We start from the raw sequence: 22,529 nt of genomic DNA, 5'->3' as shown, positions 1-22,529 counted from the left end.
AAAGGGAGAACTTGCTCTTTGCAGGGGGCCCTGAAACTGTCCAGCCTTCCCAGAGCGCAGTGTGGGAAAGCGAAGCAAGCCCGCCACACTTGGCCTTGCCCTTTGACCCCGAACCACCCCCGAGAGGAGCATTTCCCAAGGAAGCGGCTGGACTGAGCGGAGAAGGCTATTTTTATGAGCACGCGTGTGTGGCTGCCCATCTGACCAGCGCCAGCGAGGACCGAGCTGCCCGCAGGTAAACGCAGGTGATGTCGGTGGGGCAGGGAATGGGTCGAAGCTCAGGCCAGAGGTCAGAGGGCAGCTCGCCATCACAGATTCCCTGCGCCTCATTGAACATTAAGTCTCAGTGAGGTAACCCACGAACCGGGATGCGATCCTGAGGCAGATGACCTAAGTCGATAACACGAATGAGAAGGGAAATGTCTGGGCGCAGTGGCTCCCACCTGTCACCCCCGTTGCTCAGGAGGCAGGGATCTGGAGAATGCAGGTTTGCTTGAGGCCAGCCTGGGCAAGGAGTCCAAGAGACCTCATCCGCAAACAAACCCCGCAGGCGCGTGGCGTACGCCGGACACACAGATCACGAGAGGTGAAAAGAGGGGCTGGCCTAGACACGCACACGAGACCCGGCGCCCGGGGGCTGCGTCTGTAATCCCAGCCACTCCGGAGGCTGAGATCTCAGTGCTGCAGGTCCAAGCCAACCCGGGGAGGAAAGGCTGTGAGACTCTAATCACCGAAAAGCCACACACGGAGCTTTGGCTCAAGTCGTAGGAAACTAACCTTGAGCCAAAAAGCTCAGGGACAACACCCAGACACCGAGTTTGAGTCCCAAGTCCAACACACACACACACACACGCACGCACACATATGTGCGCGTGCGTGCACAGAGCAACAGAGGCTGGAGTTATAGCTCGAGCACAAGGCCCGGAGTACAAACCCCAACCAATACTGTCAAAGAAAGAAAAGAAAATAGGAAATGGACTTAAATGACAAAATCAAGAGATAAAAAGTAGAGCCAGTTACAGCTATGGAACATAAAACTCATTAAAAAAAAAAAAAAAAAAGAAAAGGCCAAGGGCTGAGAAGACGGCCTAGGGGTACAGTGCTTGCCTGGGTTCGATTCCCCAGCACCACATCTAGAGAAAAGGCCAGAGGTGGCGCTGTGGCTCACGTGGCAGAGTGCTAGCCTTGAGCGGGAAGAAGCCAGGGACAGTGCTCAGGCCTGAGTCCAAGGCCCAGGACCGGCAAAAAATAAAAATAAATTTTAAAAAGCGCGTGAGGGCGGCAGGGGTGGGTGCGGCGGAGGCGTCTGCCCCCGGGGGGGGGCAGGACGGTGGCCTGACACCCGCTCTCCTCCCGCGAGGACTTCGGACGCGCGAGGGCCGCGGTGAACCAGCGCCGAGCGGCAAGATCGCCTGAGTGCAGAGGCCTCGGGAAGGGGCGCGGGGCCGCAGCCCGTGTCACCTCGTACCCCCGGGCGGGCCCGCCCGGGACCCGCACCGCGGGAAGACTCCTGAGGCCTCCGTCCGCGCCTCCGCCCTTCGGAGGAGAGCGGCCACCCTCCCCATCTTTAGGGGAGCCACGGGACCTCCAGGGAGCGCAGGCCCCTCCAGGGCCGGGCAGCCTTCGTGGGCCCCGGGGTGACCACCCTCGGCCCAGGGCGCCCAGAGGGAGCAGTGCTCACGACGCCCCGCGCGGACGGACACGGAGAGGCCCCCGCGGACGAGGCTCCCCGCTCCGAGACCCCCCCCCACCCCCCCACCCCCCCGCGCACGAGGCTCCCCGCTCCGAGACCCCCCCACCCTCCCCACCCCCCCACCCCCCACCGCGCACGAGGCTCCCCGCTGAGACCCCCCCACCCTCCCCACCCCCCCACCCCCCCCCCCGCACGAGGCTCCCGGCCCAAGCAGGAGGAAAAGGAAACCTCAGCTGGGCAAGAACCGGGGCCAACACCCGGCCCAGGCTTCCAGAACATTTCTGGCCTGTCCCCCCACCTCTCCTCCCCTGTCCATTCCAGCTGTGGACCACTTCCTGTCCTGCGGGGCGGGGGGGGGGGGGGCTGCGGAGGCCGGCCTGCCCCACGGCAGCCGCGGCTGGGAGGGCAGGGTGAGTGAGGTTTCTGGGTCCCCCCCACCCCATGGCTGCCGGGAGGTGAGGAATGGAGGTGGCATTCCTCCGGAGCACGCTCCACACCCGCGCCAGCGGGCTCCCCAGGGGGAGGTGGGCGGTCCCCGGGACTCCTCCAGGCCAGGCCTCCCTGCCCCCCCCAGCACAGGAGAGGGGCTCCAGGAAGCGCCCCCCCCCCCCCCGTGAGGGTGGAAACTTCGCAGGGCTGAGGTAATGGTGGTTTTATATATAGCACCTGCGTCTTCCGGAGACCTCGGCGCCCAGGGGGATGGGCGAGCCACCTTCCTGTCACACAGGCTCCCCAACTGCGGCCCAGGCCCAGCCCCCCCACTCTCCCGGAATGTCAGGGCCCCTGGGGCAGCGCCTCCGCGAGGGAGGCCATCGCAAGCGTGGGCAGCGAGGGCGTGGGGGCCACGGAGCGGGCAACACACAAGGACCGGAGAGGCCCCCGCTTCTGCCGCCCGGCTTCCGGGGCGCAGCCCCAGCCCCGGCGGCCCCCACACTGCCGGCCCAGCTGCCCCCAACGGGGCCACGAGCTCCGACCGGGAGGAGGGGCCTGCGGCTCGCCTGGCCCACGCACTGCAGCCCGAGTCCCGCACCCCGGCCTGCGGCCTGCACCCCACCCTGAGGCCTGAACCCCGGCCCGAGTCCCACAGCCCACCCTGAGTCCCGCACCCCGGCCCGAGTCCCGCTCCCCAGCCTGCGGCCTGCACCCCGGCCTGCACCCCAGCCTGTGGCCTGCACCCCACCCTGAGTCCCGCACCCCAGCCTGCGGCCTGCACCCCGGCCTGCACCCAGCCTGTGGCCTGCACCCCACCCTGAGTCCCGCACCCCGGCCCGAGTCCCACAGCCCACCCTGAGTCCCGCACCCGGCCCGAGTCCCGCTCCCCAGCCTGCGGCCTGCACCCCGGCCTGCACCCCAGCCTGTGGCCTGCACCCCACCCTGAGTCCCGCACCCCAGCCTGCGGCCTGCACCCCGGCCTGCACCCCAGCCTGTGGCCTGCACCCCACCCTGAGTCCCGCACCCCGGCCCGAGTCCCACACCCCACCCTGAGTCCCGCACCCCGGCCCGAGTCCCGCACCCCGGCCTGAGCAGGCCACTGCACGCTCATGTACACACATTGCCTGTGCCTGTCCCCAGTGCTTGGGGTCCAGCCCCCCGCTTCCCGGGTCCTGTGAGCCTTCTCAGAGCCCCTCTCAGCGAGAACCAAACCACACCAGCACTATACAAACATGTCATCCAGAGTTCAGGGTGTCTGCTGGAGGAGGGAAGGGGGGGAGGGAGGGAGGAGGGAGGGAGGAGGGGGAAGCGGGGAGGGAGGCAGGAGAAAGGAAGAGGGAGGAGAGAAGGGGGAAGAAGGGAGGGAGAAGCCAACGGCCACCAAGAGCAAACCAGGCTGGTCAGCGATGTCACCCCACCCACAGCCTCCCACCCCTCGGGGGCCCAGGCGTGGACAGAGCCACAGCTCTGCGGGCACGTGTGCACAGGACAGCCGCGTACGTACACACGTGCCCCCCCAAACCCATGTCCACATACGCGCACACAGCCACCCTCACACCCACACACGCACGTGTACACACACGCACACACACATTCCACAGGAGCACACACGGACACTACAGACACACGCTTACTAGCACACACAGGGAAGCCCTGGCCGTCGCTGCCTGAGGCCCCCTGTGGGCACACGCCGCCTCCGCGTCCCCCCGCATGGACACGGCACGCCTCCCCCCCACCCCGGCCCCACGCCGTGGGGGGGACGGCCCAGGTCCGGAGTGGACGCTTCGTGGGAAGGGAAGTGGCAAACAACTGCTATTTTTATCTGTTTCCTAAGACCTTGGCGCCCTGTGTCGAGGGTGACAAGGACCAGCCCTGCCCTCCCCGTTTCCGGTCCCGTCCCGTTTTAGATCGGCTGTAACTGGCTCCCTATCTCCTCGTCCCAGAGCCTGGGCCTGGAGGAGCTTCTGGAAGGGAGAAGGCGTCTTGCTCCGTGAGGGGTTTGTTTAGGTGTTCTAAAACCATCGTGGCCACTACCCCCCGCCCCCCGCACACCTGCTACCCAACTGGGCATTCCCAGGGATGCCATTCCTTCCCCTACCAGGTCAACAGTGAGCTGCCCCCGTCCCAAGCAACTACTACACACACACACACACCGCACACAATCAGACAGGCAGACACACGCACACATGTTTATTTTTAAAACTTCCCCTCCCCCACCCCTTGGTCCGCACAAAAACAAAAACAAAAACGAGGCCGATGACCTGATCCGCACGAGCATTCTGGACACCTGACCGTCTAGTGCTCTCTCCTCAACGCAGCGCTCGGGCGCGGAAGGAAACGGGGCACGACTGGGGCGGGGGCACACGGGGCCCGGTGTGACCCCGTTCTCCCGGGGCCCAGCCTGCCCGTGCCCCGCAGGTGACTGGAGGCCGAGGGGGACCCGCAGAGGGACGGGCGGGTTATCGGAGCGGCAGCCATTCCTCCAGCCGGTCCCCCTGCCTCCACCGCCGCCCGCCGCCCTCAGCAGGGCCACCGGGAGGGCACAGCAGGCTCTGCTGCCGTTTCCAGCCACCGACGCCGGGGTTACTACAGCATAACCTAACCAGCATAACCTAACCAGCATAGCCTAACCAGCATAACCTAGCCGGCATAACCTAGCCGGCATAACCTAGCCGGCATAACCTAGCCGGCATAACCTAACCGGCATAACCTAACCGCATAACCTAACCGGCATAACCTAACCGGCATAACCTAGCCGGCATAACCTAACCGGCATAGCCTAACCGGCATAACCTAACCGGCATAACCTAACCGGCATAACCTAACCGGCATAACCTAACCGGCATAACCTAACCGGCATAGCCTAACCGGCATAACCTAACCGGCATAACCTAACCGGCATAACCTAACCGGCATAACCTAACCGGCATAACCTAACCGGCATAACCTAACCAGCATAACCTAACCGATCTGACTTCTATACAACGCTTGATGCAAGAACCGTGTTGCAACTGAGCACCGGCTGGCTGCCTGAGAGGAGGAAGCGGAGTGCAGAGCAAGCTCCTCGTCCTCCGAGGCCGGCCCCCCCGTCCCGGGCCTGCCCGCGCGGGGGGACTTCTGCGTGAAGTATCCTTCCCTTCCCGCGGCCCGGCGGGCGCTCGGGAACCTGGGCTGGGCGGCACCGCCTCCGATTCTCGTGGCCTCGCCCTGGGGGCTGCCGTCTGGGCTGGCACCGCACCGTCCCATCCGGGCAGGCCCGGGGCGCGGTGTGCGGGGCCTCCGGCCAAGGGCCCCAGCCCCTCGGGGACGGGTGGCAGCCTGTGGTCTCCCTCGGGCCGGTGTGGTGACCAGCCGCCACCGCGGTGGGAAGGGCCCCGGGCAGGAGGGCGCTCAGCGCCTCCCGGGCCCAGAACTCCCACAGCCGGGGCCGCAGCCCCTGCTGCACGTGGGCAGGTCTGGGGGCGCGGCCGCCCTCCGGCCGCCTGCTGAGCGTCTGTCTGGCAGACGTGGAGTGCTGCCGCGCGCTCGGCCCCTCCGGTGAACGAGGGCCCGAGCCTCACCCGCGCGCGTCCCTCCCTCCTTCCCTCCCTCCCTCCCCCCCCCCCCCCCGCCCGGCCCTGGAGGCTGCAAGGCCGCAGCTGGCCCCCCTCTGAAGGCTTGCTGGGGACAGGGAGCAGCTAACACTCTCTGCCTCCTGTCTTCACCCGCCCCCCCCCCGGGTCCCGCAAAGCCCAGGGGCCGGCAGGCCCAGACCCAGGGCGCTGCGGGCTCAGGCGGGGGGGGGGGGGCTGGCCTCTTCTCCTGCACTGTGTTCTCCCAAGACGCCCAGGGGGAAGCGGAGGGGAGCGGCGGGGACACTGTACGTTCATTTGTTTTTCTTTTTATTTTCAGGCCCAACCATCTTCCCTAAATACAGCACGGAGTCACCAGTGCCCGAGCGGTGTCCCGTGGAGAGGCTGGGCCGCGAGGGCACGGGGGCCCCCAGCCCAGCTCCCCCCGGCTGTCACCAAGAACGGCCCCCGAGGGACAGAGGATGCCGCGGGACCCAGGGCTTCAGAGGCCGGCCTGCCCAGGCTCCCGGGACCTGCTGCGCCGGTTCAAAGCCAGGGCGAGCACGGGGAGGAGGGATAATAAGAGAAACCCACATGTGCCGTTCCGGGCCAGGAGGGAACCGCAAACCAGTGCAGCCCCGCAAGGCCGGGGCTCAGGGGTGGACTCTCGCCTCGGGGTTCTGAGTTCAATCCCTCGGCCACAACGCAACGGCCCTGAGCACTGGTCCGAGGGGCTAAGGTCAAATAGTCTACCGACGCGAGGCCCTTACCTCCAACTCAGCGCCAACAAGGCTGGAGGCGAGCGGACTGGGGTTCAAGCGGTAGAGCGCTACTAGCCTCGGGCAGGAACGTTTGGGGACAGCACCCAAGCCCTGAGTTCAAGCCCCAGGACCGGTGTGCACGCACGCGCACGCACACACAGAGCTGCGGGAAGCAAAGGCAACGCGTCTGCTTGGTAAAGCAGCTGGGCACTGTCTTTAAAAATGAAGCGCACACACCCCTGGGGCACGTCCAACCCGGGGACCGTGCTCGAGGGGGGCGGCCTTCTGGACGGCCACACCACGCTTACTTCAGGTAGCGGGGAGTGACCCAACCCTGAGGGACCTGGCGTCCCCACCCCCCCTCCCCCGCCGGTCAGGAGTCCCCACGAGCCGCTGCCCTCCCACCCGCCACGGTCCACGCGGGGTCACTGCCGCCCCGCACACGGCTCCCACGGTCCACGCGGGGTCACTGCCGCACACGGCTCTCACGGTCCACGCGGGGTCACTGCCGCACACGGCTCCCACGGTCCACGCGGGGTCACTGCCGCGCCCCACACGGCTCCCACGGTCCACGCGGGGTCACTGCCGCGCCCCACACGGCTCCCACGGTCCACGCGGGGTCACTGCCGCCCCGCACACGGCTCCCACGTCCACGCGGGGTCACTGCCGCGCCCCCACACGGCTCCCACGGTCCACGCGGGGTCACTGCCGCCCTGCACACGGCTCCCACGTCCACGCGGGGTCACTGCCGCGCCCCACACGGCTCCCACGGTCCACGCGGGGTCACTGCTGCCCCGCACACGGCTCCCACGGTCCACGCGGGGTCACTGCCGCACACGGCTCCCACGTCCACGCGGGGTCACTGCCGCGCCGCACACGGCTCCCACGGTCCACGCGGGGTCACTGCCGCGCCCCACACGGCTCCCACGGTCCACGCGGGGTCACTGCCGCCCTGCACACGGCTCCCACGTCCACGCGGGGTCACTGCCGCGCCCCACACGGCTCCCACGGTCCACGCGGGGTCACTGCCACGCCGCACACGGCTCCCACGGTCCACGCGGGGTCACTGCCACACACGGCTCCCACGTCCACGCGGGGTCACTGCCGCACACGGCTCCCACGGTCCACACGGGGTCACTGCCGCCCCGCACACGGCTCCCACGGTCCACGCGGGGTCACTGCCGCGCCCCACACGGCTCCCACGGTCCACGCGGGGTCACTGCTGCCCCGCACACGGCTCCCACGGTCCACGCGGGGTCACTGCCGCCCCGCACACGGCTCCCACGGTCCACGCGGGGTCACTGCCGCCCTGCACACGGCTCCCACGTCCACACGGGGTCACTGCCGCACACGGCTCCCACGGTCCACGCGGGGTCACTGCCGCACACGGCTCCCACGTCCACGCGGGGTCACTGCCGCGCCGCACACGGCTCCCACGTCCACACGGGGTCACTGCCGCACACGGCTCCCACGGTCCACGCGGGGTCACTGCCGCACACGGCTCCCACGTCCACGCGGGGTCACTGCCGCACACGGCTCCCACGGTCCACGCGGGGTCACTGCCGCCCCGCACACGGCTCCCACGGTCCACGCGGGGTCACTGCCGCCCTGCACACGGCTCCCACGTCCACACGGGGTCACTGCCGCACACGGCTCCCACGGTCCACGCGGGGTCACTGCCGCACACGGCTCCCACGGTCCACGCGGGGTCACTGCCGCACACGGCTCCCACGTCCACGCGGGGTCACTGCCGCGCCGCACACGGCTCCCACGTCCACGCGGGGTCACTGCCGCACACGGCTCCCACGTCCACACGGGGTCACTGCCGCACACGGCTCCCACGTCCACGCGGGGTCACTGCCACGCCGCACACGGCTCCCACGTCCACGCGGGGTCACTGCCGCACACGGCTCCCACGTCCACACGGGGTCACTGCCGCGCCGCACACGGCTCCCACGGTCCACGCGGGGTCACTGCCGCACACGGCTCCCACGTCCACGCGGGGTCACTGCCGCACACGGCTCCCACGTCCACGCGGGGTCACTGCCGCGCCGCACACGGCTCCCACGGTCCACGCGGGGTCACTGCCGCGCCCCACACGGCTCCCACGGTCCACGCGGGGTCACTGCTGCCCCGCACACGGCTCCCACGGTCCACGCGGGGTCACTGCCGCACACGGCTCCCACGTCCACGCGGGGTCACTGCCGCACACGGCTCCCACGTCCACGCGGGGTCACTGCCGCGCCGCACACGGCTCCCACGGTCCACGCGGGGTCACTGCCGCGCCCCACACGGCTCCCACGGTCCACGCGGGGTCACTGCCGCCCTGCACACGGCTCCCACGTCCACGCGGGGTCACTGCCCGCGCCCCACACGGCTCCCACGGTCCACGCGGGGTCACTGCCACGCCGCACACGGCTCCCACGGTCCACGCGGGGTCACTGCCGCACACGGCTCCCACGTCCACGCGGGGTCACTGCCGCACACGGCTCCCACGGTCCACACGGGGTCACTGCCGCCCCCCGCACACGGCTCCCACGTCCACGCGGGGTCACTGCCGCACACGGCTCCCACATCCACGCGGGGTCACTGCCGCCCCCGCACACGGCTCCCACGTCCACGCGGGGTCACTGCCCGCCCCGCACACGGCTCCCACGTCCACGCGGGGTCACTGCCGCCCCGCACACGACTCCCACGGTCCACGCGGGGTCACTGCCGCCCCGCACACGGCTCCCACGGTCCACGCGGGGTCACTGCCGCACACGGCTCCCACGGTCCACGCGGGGTCACTGCCGCCCCGCACACGGCTCCCACGGTCCACGCGGGGTCACTGCCCGCCCCCACACACGGCTCCCACGGTCCCACGCGGGGTCACTGCCGCACACGGCTCCCACGGTCCCACGCGGGGTCACTGCCGCACACGGCTCCCACGGTCCACGCGGGGTCACTGCCGCACACGGCTCCCACGGTCCACGCGGGGTCACTGCCGCACACGGCTCCCACGGTCCACGCGGGGTCACTCGCTGCCCCGCACACCGGCTCCCACGTCCACGCGGGGTCACTGCCGCACACGGCTCCCACGGTCCACGCGGGGTCACTGCCCGCCCCGCACCACGGCTCCCACGGTCCACGCGGGGTCACTGCCGCCCCCGCACAACGGCTCCCACGGTCCACGCGGGGTCACTGCCGCCCCGCACACGGCTCCCACGGTCCACGCGGGGTCACTGCCCGCCCCGCACACGGCTCCCACGTCCACGCGGGGTCACTGCCGCGCCGCGCACGGCTCCCACGTCCGTGGGGAACGCGCTGAGGCTCCTTCCAAGGCGGGGCCGCCGCACCCTGGGGGACAAGGGACCCCCTTGGAACGGCGCTTCCTCCCTCCCCTCACCCCCACCTTCCTGACTGCGAGGGGCCGGTGTTCAGGGCGTGCTGGTGAGCTGCGCCCGCGGCAGCCTGGTCTCCCTGTGCCACACGGGTGGGCTCTGCGGACGGGCGCTGCCCCCCGGACCCTGGGACCCACGGGGCCCTCGGAACTCGGTTCTCTTCTAAGGACCCGCGGCAGTCAAGGCCGATGGCGACAGACCAGAAGACCTAGGCCAGGACCCAATGCTGGAGGAGGGGCTCCCGGAGGGGCGTGGCGGGCTTCCTGCCCCCGGCAGGTGCTCTGGCCCTTGGTCACCCCAGCCCAGTGGGACTCAGCACGGCTCCTCTCTGTGAGCCAGCGGGGGCCGGGGGGCGGAGGCGGTGTTGATGTTTAACGCGCGGCCATACCGCAAGGTAAACAGCGCCTCCGACGCTGCCCCCGGATGGCTGTCGCCTCACATCAAAACCAATTACGTCCAGTGTACACTGCCAGCCAGGGCAACGAGGGGCTCCCGTCCAGCGCGGGCCGCGGGGCCGCCTCGGCCCTCCCCGCTCCTCCCCCGTCTCCTGTCTCCCGGACAGGCTCCCGGCTGGCCTCCCACGCGCACCGCCAGAGGGGCGCGGCCCCCCCAGACCGCACGCCAGAGGGGCAAGGTCCCCCCAGACTGCACGCCAGAGGGGCACGGTACCCCCAGACCGCACGCCAGGGCCCCCCAGGCTCCCCTGAGCACACTCCAGAGGGGCGCGGCCCCCCCAGACCGCACGCCAGGGCCCCCAGGCTCTCCTGAGCACACTCCAGAGGGGCGCGGCCCCCCCCAGACTGCACACCAGGGCCCCCAGGCTCTCCTGAGCCGCCCAGGCAGAAAGGGCATCCCTCCCAGGACGAGCACCGCAGACTGTCCTGTCCACCCCATCGCTGCCCAGGGCAGCGGGACCCCCCCTCCTGCATCCCCTACACAGCAGAAAAGACGCCACGGGGCAGGCGGGGTGCCGCGGGGGGGCGGCGGGATGCCGCGGGGGCGGGCGGGGGTGCCGCGGGGGGGGGGGGGGGCGGCGGCGGGTGCCGCGGGGGCGGGCTCCTGCAGCCTTCCGAGCACCCAGGGTGGAGCCGGTCGCTGGGCCCGGCGGGCTCTGTCCAGCTCCCCCGTCTTCTCCGCGTGGAGACACGGGCGAGGAGCGGCCTGGGGTAACACACCGGGGGTGGCGGGGCGAAGAGGGCTGCGGAGACCCCGGGCCCTCCTCCCGCCTCCGCCAGGGCCGCGTGGCCCGGCAGCCTAGTGAAGCCCCGCGGGGGGGGGGGGGGGGGGAGGAAGGCCTGCGGCACCGGAGTGCAGAGGGAACAACACACTCAGCCGCACACCCACGTGCACACCCATGCACACGCACGCACAGAGTCCAATCTCAATCGTTTCCCCTCAGGAGCTACAAATAACGAGAGGACACACACGAGCGTGCCGGCACGGCGGTACACACCCGCGATCCCGGTGCCTGACACACACGAGCGTGCCGGGCACGGCAGTACACACCCGCGATCCCGGTGCCTGACACACGAGCGTGCCGGGCACGGCGGTACACACCCGCGATCCCGGTGCCTGACACACCGAGCGTGCCGGGCACGGCGGAACACACCCGCAATCCCAGTGCCTGACACACGAGCGTGCGCGCACGGCGGTACACACCCGCGATCCCGGTGCTCCACGACACACAAGTGTGCCGGGCACGGCGGTACACACCCGCGATCCCGGTGCCTGACACACCAGCGTGCCGGGCACGGCGGTACACACCCGCGATCCCGGTGCTCCACGACACACAAGTGTGCCGGGCACGGCGGTACACACCCGCGATCCCGGTGCCTGACACACGAGTGTGCCGGGCACGGCGGTACACACCTGCGATCCCGGTGCCTGACACACGAGTGTGCCGGGCACGGCGGTACACACCTGCGATCCCGGCGCTGGGGAGGCTGGGGGATGGTGAGCTTGAGTCGAGCCGGGGGCTACACGGTGACGCTTGGTCCCCCACACCCCAAGAACGCCGGAAGAGCGGCGGGCGGGGCGGGAGGGCCGGGAGGGGCGGGGAGGAGCCTCCCTCCCCACTGCCCGGCCTGCGGGGCCCAGGAACCTCGGCGGGGCCCAGGGCCGGGAACCTGCCACCCCCGGGCCGGCAGCGGGCTGCTGTGGAAACCTTGTCGCACTCGGGGTCCCGGCAGCAAAGCGCGGCCTCCTGGGGACCCCCGCTGCCTGGGCCGTCACCGCCCGCACCGCACCTGCCCACGTGGGACGGCGGGCGGAGCGGCAGAGCCGTCACCTCGAGCTCCCGGGACCTAGGCCACCGGGGGCACAGCTAAGAGGCCACGGGAAAAGACGAACTAAACGCCAACGGGCCCGAGGCAGCAAGGCCTGGCAGCAGCTCACGCCGGAGCCATGCCCACGACGGGCACACGGACCCCCGCCGGCCGGAGCCACGCCCACGACGGGCACACGGACCCCGCCGGCCGGAGCCACGCCCACGACGGGCACACGGACCCCCGCCGGCCGGAGCCGCGCCCACGACGGGCACACGGACCCCCCGCCGGCCGGAGCCGCGCCCACGACGGGCACACGGACCCCCGCCGGCCGGAGCCGCGCCCACGACGGGCACAACGGACCCCGCCGGCCGGAGCCGCGCCCCACGACAGGCACACGGACCCCCGCTGGCCGGAGCCACGCCCACGACGGGCACACGGACCCCGCTGGCCGGAGCCGCGCATGGCTCTCACCTCCCGAGGCCACGCTGGGCAGAGCGAGCAGGCGGGCGGGGGACGCAGGGCGGCCGCCCCACTCCCGGCCTGCTGCTCACCGCGCCCCGCGTCCCAGCTGGCTCTGCGGTGGCAGCAAGCGCAGGCAGCTTCTTTCCAGTTTCTCACCTGTTTGCCGACGTGTGCGTGTGCTTGCACGCTCACGCGCGGCGCGGGGCTTTAGCTGGGGCCTGGGTGCGCTCCCCGGGCCTGGGTGCCCCGCGGCCGGCACCTGGAGATCCGCGGGAGGCAGGCCCCCGTGGACGGCCCGGCCCGGGCTGGCGTCAAGCCACGCGCCTCAGACCTCGGCCTCCCGAGGGGCGAGGGCTGCCTGTGCCCGGCGGGCAGCTTGTGTCTGACGCCGTCTCTGCCCGGCAGCAAGGCGGCCGAGCGCCGGCCCTGGCGCGGACGGGCGGCGGGCGGCAGGAGGGCTGCCGGCGCGGCCTGCGAGCCCAGGGTGGCCCTCGCGCGGCCCCCTCGGTTCACCCACTACAGTTCCGGGGGGGAGGGGCCCCGGCGTGACGGGACGGGCACGCTGCTCCCCCGCGGGGACACGGTGTGGGGGGGGGGGTCGGGATGCAGGGGCGGGACGGCTGAGGAGGGGGGGGGCCGGGGCAGGGCCTGGGTTACAAGGCTCCTTCCTGCGTGCCCGCGCCAGCGAGCTGGGCCTCTCGGAGGACCTCCTACCTGTGCCCGCCTGCCCTCCCCGCCCCCAGCCTTCCCGCCCGCCCCTCGGTAATCCGCATCTCGGGATTATTTGGCCTGGCGGACTCTCCCAGCCTCTGCTCAGACCCCTGGCAGTCGGCTGCATTTTCCACTTGACGTTGTCAGGAGATTAAGCTGTTTATCTCACAGTCAGACGCAGCCCTTCCAGTTTCCTGCTCAGATTCAGGTGCGATAAGGAGGACAGGAGACCCGCCCGCCCCACGCCCCGCCCCCCTCCTGCCCGCAGGGGGAGGCCTGGCTCACTAACTCTACCCTTTAGACCACCAGCTTGTCAAAAGAAAATGTCACACGTGCGTGCACAAGCGGAGGAGCAGACAAACACCAGCTCCGACCCCACTGGGGGCACTTAGAGGAGATCCTGCCCAATTACACGTTTTACAACCTAGTCATCAATTGCCATAGTGAAGAGAAAACAATTGAGCCGAGCCTGGAAAGAATGTCGGTGAGATTGGAAAAACACTTTCTGGGAACGGCCTGGGGGCAGTGACCTCCCTTGTAATTGCCCAGGTCCCCCTGGCCAGGCTGGGCCCTGCCCCCAGCTCGGGCCACAGCAATAGTAAGTGGGGTGCTAGGCGCCTGGCCAGCCCCAGGGAAGCCCCTCTGCCTCCTGCCGCAGGCCGAACACACCCCACAGGGTAGGAAAATGTTAAGCGCTGGTAATAGAAAACGCATCCCTGCGTCTTCTGGAAAACAGTACAATGGGTTTATTCATTCTGCTTCAATGGACGAGGGGAGGAGGAGAAAGCTGAGGACAGACAAGCCCTCAGAAGAGGTAGTTAGTGAAGGAAACTGCCAGCAAGGCCCAGAGACCGAGGGCAACACATCTCCCTTGTGCCCTCCCCGGACACACGAGACCAACTGGATCAAGACAGCCAGGGTCTCCAGGGAGGCGGGTCCCGGCCCCCCACCACGGCACGTCACTGCGGGGTGGGCCGAGTCCTCGGCGTGGGTCACCGGGCCAGAGGGAGCTGCGATGCCGTATCATTTCACCTTCCCTCCCCACCCAGGACGGTATCGGCAATCAACGCAAGGCCACCAGGCTGGCAGAGTGGCATCTCGGTGGTGGTCCTCAGCCAGAGTAACCACCCCTGCCCGGCTCCCCGGACCGCTTTCCTACATACTCGCAGGTGGGAGACAAAACCCACCCCCACCTCTCCACCAAGAAATGAAGCCCAGGAGCGCAGTGCAGGGGTTCATCCTGCCTCGTCAGCTGCTCTCACTTTCTGTTAGTAAGAAAACATTTTAGTTTGGACCCACTAGGGATCAAAACCAGGGGCCTCACATGCGTTAGGCAAGTGCTCCGTACAGAGATGTGTCCCTAGCCCTGGTTAGTTACAAAGCTTAACAGCTAATGCGAAATAAGAGAAGCAAAACCTTGAAGGAGTACAAACACGCAGGCTCTGACTTTGGTGGGATGGGTTTCCATTGCGTGCTATCAAGTCAACAGAACGCCCAAGTAAAGCTCAACAAAGGGAGAAGGTCAGATTTCTAACAATGACTGTTTTTCCTCCTTGGTGGTACCGAAGCTGAAATCCCAGATTCCCGCTCTGCTGGGCGGATACTCTACTGCTCGAGCCATACTTGCAGCCCGCTAACCCTGCATTCTTCATAGAATTGTCGAGAAACACACCAGACAAGTGGGAGGGTTGGTGTCCTGGTGACACGGCTACCTAGACCCAGCCCTCGGGACACAAAGCCTGGAGCTCTGCCCTGGGGTCTGGGCTCAGCCCAGCACACAGGCCCCTCTTCCCTTGAGACCTGGATCCGACAGGCACCTCTGCGACACGCTCTTCATCCGGGGCTCCTGGAGCCTGAGCCTCCGCGTAATCCCCAGTCCTGCAACCGTACAGAGAGAAGCCCAAGTCCGGGACTCCTCCCGATTCACGATGCCAATTCTCCCTGGTCAAAGGGGAACACGGTCCTCATGAGGCACCCACCTTGCAGGACTGAGAGCCCCAAACACGCAGTCTCCAAGGCCAATGTCTCCTCCCTCTCCCTTCCACGCCAGCTAGAAGCATTCCTCAGCTAGCTGTGAATCACTTGTTGACTAACTGAAGTCTAGAGGCTTCCCCACCGTGTTACAGAACCCCTTCTATCAAACCCTTGGAAAATTGCATCTTTAGGGAACTAAGTCGACATCTGACAAAATAAGCCTAAGCAATGCTACCGACGCTCCTAGGAATAGAAATAAACCACACGGAACTAATCTAACCTGTCATGACATTTCACAACGGTGCCAACAAGATCAGAAAAGTGACTCAGTAGCAGGGAGCAATTCTCAGCCTGTTCTGAGGATGCCTCATGGCAACTGTGAGTTCCCATCTCTGAGAGCGGCATTCCTCCCTTAGGCCTCTCGTTCACCACAAGGGCTCGGCTCCTGTGGCTACAGCCACTCTCTGCCGCGCAGAGCCTCGGCATTCACATGACCAGTAACGTGGACAACCCACCTCAGCTCTGCTTCTCGTTTACGTGGAAGGATTTTATGGTGGCCAGATACTTTGTCAATAAGGTCTCTGAACTGGCTCCGCCACTTGAACCCGGGCATCTAGTCCTGATTTTTGTTGGCTATTTTGGAAATGCAGCCTCACAAACCTTTCTGCCAGGGCTGACCCTGAACCTTGGCCTTCCGGACCTCCTACTCCAGAGTAGCTATGAGGACAGGTGTGAGCTATTGGTGTTCAGCTTGGTTTCGTTTGTGTACATATAACCGATAGCACAATTTTGGAAAAATCAATACAAGCTCTGGTACTTTTCTCCTGGGGCCCAAATCTTCTTAAATGGACCCAGAGGGCCACGGAGGAGGGAGGGCCGGTCTGACTTGCCGAGAGGGCGCGAGAACTCCGCCGCTCAGCACGCCACGGTTCTGCTGAGATCCCACAGCACAGGGTCCCCACGCGGCCACTCGCTGTGGGCAGGCGTGGGACACCGACGCCTCCCAGCAACCTGCAAGCGTGAGCTCCTGTAGAAGCAGGCCTACTGCTCCACCCGACCCCACCTACGCCCCATCCACCCACACCCCACCTACACCCCACCCACACCCCACCTACACCCCACCCACACCCCATCCATCCACACCCCCACCCACACCCCACCCACACCCCCCCACCCACCCCCCACCCATCCACACCCCATCCATCCACACCCCACCCACACCCCACCTACACCCCATCCACACCCCACCCACACCCCATCCATCCACACCCCCTACACCCCATCCACCCACACCCCACCTACACCCCATCCACACCCCATCCATCCACACCCCATCCATCCACACCCCATCCATCCACACCCCATCCATCCACACCCCATCCATCCACACCCCATCCACCCACACCCCCATCCACCCACACCCCATCCATCCACACCCCATCCATCCACACCCCATCCATCCACACCCCATCCATCCACACCCCATCCATCCACACCCCATCCATCCACACCCCATCCATCCACACCCCATCCACCCACACCCCACCCACGCCCCCCACCCACACCCCATCCATCCACACCCCACCCACACCCCACCCACACCCCCCACCCACCCCCCACCCATCCACACCCCATCCATCCACACCCCACCCACACCCCACCTACACCCCATCCACACCCCACCCACACCCCACCTACACCCCATCCATCCACACCCCCTACACCCCATCCACCCACACCCCACCTACACCCCATCCACACCCCATCCATCCACACCCCATCCATCCACACCCCACCTACACCCCATCCATCCACACCCCATCCATCTACACATCTCCTACACCCCATCCACACACCTGCCTGGGCCCGGCAGCGTGGCACACAATCATTCTTTAGAGAAGCACCAGCAGCTGACATGCGCGTGAGGGCCGGCGTGCCGGCTGGTGTTACACGCGGGGCGGCCGTGCGCGTGAGGGCCGGCGTGCGGCTGGTGTTACACGCGGGGCGGCCGTGCGCGTGAGGGCCGGCGTGCGGCTGGTGTTACACGCGGGGCGGCCGTGCGCGTGAGGGCCGGCGTGCCAGCCGCGGTGTTACACGCGGGGCGGCCATGCGCGTGAGGGCCGGCTGGTGTTACACGCGGGGCGGCCATGCGCGTGAGGGCCGCGTGCGGCTGGTGTTACACGCGGGGCGGCCGTGCGCGTGAGGGCCGGCGTGCCAGCCGCGGTGTTACACGCGGGGCGGCCGTGCGCGTGAGGGCCGGCGTGCCAGCCGCGGTGTTACACGCGGGGCGGCCATGCGCGTGAGGGCCGGCTGGTGTTACACGCGGGGCGGCCATGCGCGTGAGGGCCGGCGTGCGGCTGGTGTTACACGCGGGGCGGCCGTGCGCGTGAGGGCCGGCGTGCGGCTGGTGTTACACGCGGGGCGGCCGTGCGCGTGAGGGCCGGCGTGCGGCTGGTGTTACACGCGGGGCGGCCGTGCGCGTGAGGGTCGGCGTGCGGCTGGTGTTACACGCGGGGCGGCCGTGCGCGTGAGGGCCGGCGTGCGGCTGGTGTTACACGCGGGGCGGCCGTGCGCGTGAGGGCCGGCGTGCCAGCCGCGGTGTTACACGCCGGGGCGGCCATGCGCGTGAGGGCCGGCGTGCGGCTGGTGTTACACGCGGGGCGGCCGTGCGCGTGAGGGCCGGCGTGCGGCTGGTGTTACACGCGGGGCGGCCATGCGCGTGAGGGCCGGCGTGCCAGCCGCGGTGTTACACGCGGGGCGGCCATGCGCGTGAGGGCCCGGCGTGCGGCTGGTGTTACACGCGGGCGCCATGCGCGTGAGGGCCGGCGTGCGGCTGGTGTTACACGCGGGCGGCCGTGCGCGTGAGGGTCAGCGTGCGGCTGGTGTTACACGCGGGCGGCCGTGCGCGTGAGGGCCGGCGTGCGGCTGGTGGTTACACGCGGGGCGGCCGTGCGCGTGAGGGCCGGCGTGCCGGCCGCGGTGTTACACGCGGGGCGGCCGTGCACGTGAGGGCCGGCGTGCGGCTGGTGTTACACGCGGGGCGGCCGTGCGCGTGAGGGCCGGCGTGCGGCTGGTGTTACACGCGGGGCGGCCGGGTCGAGGAAGACCTCGGCTGGGGGGACGCGGCTCCGACGGGGCAGGGCTCGGCCCTCCTCCATCAAACGCCGAGGAGCCCCGCGGGAGCCCCAGCCGTCGGCGCCCCGGCCCTCTGAAGACCGAGCGGGGACGGGTCTGCGCTCTGGAGTCACAGGCCGACTCCAGCGTCACGACGAATCCAAGAAGACTCTGCGTACCGCGCCGGCACTCGGCCGCAGCTCAGAGGCCCCTACGTCCCCTCATTTCCAGGTGGCTAACCACCCCCCGGACGGACGGACGGACACGCACACGCACGCACACACACACACAGAGCAGGAGGTCAGCGGGAGGTTTTTCCCTACGTCTACTCTGTGGGAGTGTAAAAGCCGAGCGACCGGCGGGAGGTAGGTGACAGGCCAGCCTCGCTGCTACTTCTGAATTTCTTACCCGACGTGAGAACGTCACTTACCCTTTCTGGCTTCCCACTTGGAATCTTTCTAGCAAATGGAACACAGTCACCCGTCATTATGTAGCTCCTCTTTAATGCGTTTGCAGTCAGGGCCTCTTTTCAAACATCAGGCTATGCAAACGCTTTGATAACCAACCAATAAATGCTGCTAATCCACCGCAAGAAAGAGTAGAAGGGGAACGTGGAGAACAAGTTAGAGCGACTCGGGCATGAGGCCAAACTTCAGGGTTTCAAAAGCGAAGAGGAGCCCGAGCAGAGAACCATCTGTCTCCTCTGCTGGGCCCTCCGCTGCCGGGGGCGGGGGGGGAGGAGGGAGGAATCTGGGCCACGGGGCCCTTTCTTCTCCCTCGACAGGTGGCAGGGGCAAAAAGCCTGGGGCTCTGTCCTGACACCAAACTCATCGCTGTGTCCAGACCACCAGCCGAAACCAGAGTTCCGGGAAAAGGAACCGCCGCTTTTCCAAAACTCAGACTGAATCTGAAGGCGAAGCGGGAGAGAAACACGCTTTGGAGTCCAAACCCCCGGAGCACAGGACGCGGAGCAGAAACCCAAAAGCTCCGGGCCGCGGCAGAGGAAGTTCCTGAGGGACCGTGGCCCGGACCCCCCGGCTACCGTCACAGGCCACCTCCAGGCCGCACAAGCCCTTGCACTCGCGCGAGCAAGTCCCCGTACCCTGCCACTGCCAAGAGAAAGGCCAAACTCGGTAGAAGCTTCAAGGCTTACGTCTTCAGAAGGAGCGGATCCCAGAGACGGCAAGCAGCTACGGCGATCCACACGCTAGGAATCAACGGTTCACACGCAGCCAGACTAAGATCCCAGCCGGCCGGACCCACAGACCCACAGACAACACGCCGGAAAGGGACCTACCTCCGCCAGCGCACACCCCCTTACCAGTCACCCCAAGGTGCCCTGTGCGGGCAACTCAACCTCGTACAACGCTGTGTTGCCAAGGACGTGGCATGGCTTACAGCGTGGTTTTCACTTGAACTCAGACATCGAGCTACACCTCCGTTACACGACCACACCCTACTGCCGCATCCCGGCCTGCCTGACCGAGGCTCCGTGGCTCCGTGGCTGCTCCCCAAGGCCTCCCACAGACGCAGCTTCGGGTGTCAGGCCTGTCATGGGTCTGGCCTACTAGTAAAGGCCGGGTTGCGTTAGATGACATCTGTCAGTCTGAATGGATCTCAGCCTAAGTGTGTCACTCAGTCAACAGCTAGACTCAGCAGCTCTGCTCGTGGTGGGGACGCACCGGGAGGTTCGGGGTGACGCTCGTATTCCCACCTGTAGGGAGCGCCTTAAAGACTGACAGACGCGCCGGCCACACCACAAGGGGCACGATGGGGACCTCTGCCAACCCAGCACACACGCCGGGGGGAAACGCGGTGACTGCCCTCCGAAGCTGCCGAGCCTCCACCCCGCGGCAGAGGGTAGGAAGTGGGGGGGGGGGGAGGGGGGGGAGGGGGCATAGGAGCAGTCAAGGGCCGGCGAATTCTCCAAAACCTCTCCCGCCCAGACTCACCACTCTCGGCTTCTGCTGGTCCAGGGTGTGCAGGAAGGCTGTGTTGGGGTCCAGGGTGCGTTCGGGGTCACTGGAGATGTCCTCCTCTGAGTCCTCATAGGAGGAGGAGAAGCCAGTGGAGGAGGCGGAGGACGAGGAGAGCTTCCTCAGGGGCAGGCTGCCCCGGGGGCCCCCCGGGGGCTCCTCCAAGCCCCCGTCCTCCTGGGCGCCCATGTCGGTGACGATGACGGCCGGGATGCTGGGTGTCGGGCAGCTCTCCCTCGGGGGAGTCTCGTCCTGGTCCTCGGCCGGCCGGGCTGCAGTGGGGTGGGCGTCTCCGTCCCGGGCGGGGCTTCCCCACGTCTCCGCGGGCCGTGCCCCGGTGCCACACGTCCAGGCCACACCAGAGTCCTCCATGGTCACCGGGTCCCCGGGAAGGCGCCGTGGCTCGCGCTCATTCTCTGCTACCTCCCAGCGGGGCAAAGGCTCCGGTGCGGCGCCCGAGGGAACTCCGGCCTCCACCTCCCCAGCGGCTGGCTGTGTCTCACGGCTGCCCCCAAGCAGGCCCAGAGTTGGGGCTCCACTTCCGGCCTTCCCCGAGGGGGCAGAGCCTCGGTCTTCGGGCGGCCTCGGCTGGCGCGGGGCCTCGTCCTCCGGCCTGGCCCCGGGGGGTGGTGCCCGGGGGCCCGGCCGGCCACAGGGCAGGCTGCCTTCCTCCACGCCCCCAGGGGGCTCTCCTGCCGGGGCAGGGCCAGTCTCCGGGCTGGGCCCCCTCCTCTCCGCCTGGGCCCCCCAGGGGTGCGGGCCCCCGAGCTGGCAGCGCGGCTCCGGGCGGGCAGGACCCGGCGCGCCAGGCGTGGCCCCTTCACGGGCCGGGTCCGAGGCGGGCGCCCGGGGGCTCCCGGTTCCCACAGGGGGGGCCGCTTCCAAGGCTGCGGGCGAGGCACCGGGGACGCGGGCAGGGCTCTCTCCCCCCTCGGGAGCGGCCGGCCTCCGCGGCCCTGGGCCCGCCGTCGGGGCCGCCCCCTTGTCCTCCGAGGGGCGCAGGCCGGGCGCGGCTCTGCCGGCTGGGGCCTCCGGGCACGGCTCCCCCCAGGACCGGGTCCGGCGCTCGTCGGCGGGGTTGCTGGGGGCCGGGCCCCGGCCGGGGGGCTGGCTGCTGCTGCGGCAGGGGCTCGGGGAGGGCGAGCGCGCGCGGCCGGGGCGCGGGCTCCGGGGCGCGGGGCCCGCCGCGCTCTGCGCCTGGATGTGCGCCTCGAACAGGCCCACGGTGCGGTCCACGCGCACGTTCTGGAGCTCGCGCTGCAGGGCCCGCAGCTTCCTCCGGGCGTCCGCGGGCCCCGGCGGGGAGAGGCTGCCGGCGGCCGGGGGGGGACGGCGGGGCGCCCCGCAGGCGGCCGGGGGCGCCGGGGCCGCTCAGCCGGGGCCGGGCGCCGCGCCAGGCCGCGGGGCTCGGGGGCTCCCCGGGCGGCCGCGCAGGGGCGGGGGGGGAAGAGGAACGGGGAGCCCCGGCCGGGGCTGAGCGCGGGCCCGGCCGTCGGCGAGGCCGCGCCGCCGGGCCCCGGGCCGCCGCCCTGGCGCTGCTCGGCGCCGTTCATCACCACCAGGCTACTGAGCGCGCAGCAGCACACGGCCATAGTACTGGGGCCGCGGCGCCCGCCCGCCCCGCCGCCCCGGCTCAGGCCGCCCGGGGGGGACGCGGGGCCCGGGCCCGCGGGGGGCGCCGCCGGTGCGGCCCCGGCCCGCAGCTCCATGCAGGACCGCGGCGCGCTGTGGAGACACGAGGAGGAGGAGGAGAGAGGGTCAGGAGCCCGGCCCGCCCGGGACCCGGCGTCCCCCGCGCCCTCGCCCCACCCCGGCCCGCCCCCCCCCCCGCTCCCACCCCGCCCCCCCCCCCGCTCCCACCCACCCCCGCCCCCAGCCCGCCCCGGCGGGGACACCCAAGCCGCCAGCTCCCCGGCCACGCGGGGCTGAGAAGCGGTGCCGGGCGGGCCAGGCCCCGCTCCACCCTCCCTGGGCATCGGGGACCCTAGGCCGGCCCGGCCCGCCCCCAGGCGCCGCGAGCGGGGCCCGGGACGCCGGGCCAGGCAGGGGCCCAGCCCGCCGGAGGGGCCGCGCGGGGCGAGGGCGGGGCCGGCGCGGGGTCCGCGCCAGGGCGCCCGGACGGGCTCTGCAGCCCTGGGCTCCGGAACCCGCCCTGGCCGCCCCTCGGCGGCCCCACCGGGGTGAGTGCGCGGCGTGCACACCTGT

The 22,529-nt window shown here is 69.1% G+C and overlaps 1 protein-coding gene across 1 annotated transcript in view; it reads right to left on the bottom strand.

Moving 5' to 3' along the window:
* Positions 1–22,013, bottom strand: part of Itpkb (inositol-trisphosphate 3-kinase B) — a 63,967-nt gene extending 41,954 nt beyond the window's left edge. The window contains 3 exon segments of the mRNA XM_048357523.1: positions 20,301–21,662; positions 21,664–21,677; positions 21,679–22,013. Coding sequence (XP_048213480.1) covers positions 20,301–21,662; positions 21,664–21,677; positions 21,679–21,916 — 1,614 coding nt within the window. The 5' untranslated portion in view covers positions 21,917–22,013.
* Between the last annotated feature and the right edge of the window lie 516 nt (positions 22,014–22,529).

The sequence above is a fragment of the Perognathus longimembris genome, chromosome 11 (assembly GCF_023159225.1).
Source record: "Perognathus longimembris pacificus isolate PPM17 chromosome 11, ASM2315922v1, whole genome shotgun sequence".
NCBI lineage: Eukaryota > Metazoa > Chordata > Mammalia > Rodentia > Heteromyidae > Perognathus > Perognathus longimembris.
Note: the sequence above shows the minus strand (reverse complement) of the source record. Positions and strands in the feature narration are given on the sequence as shown.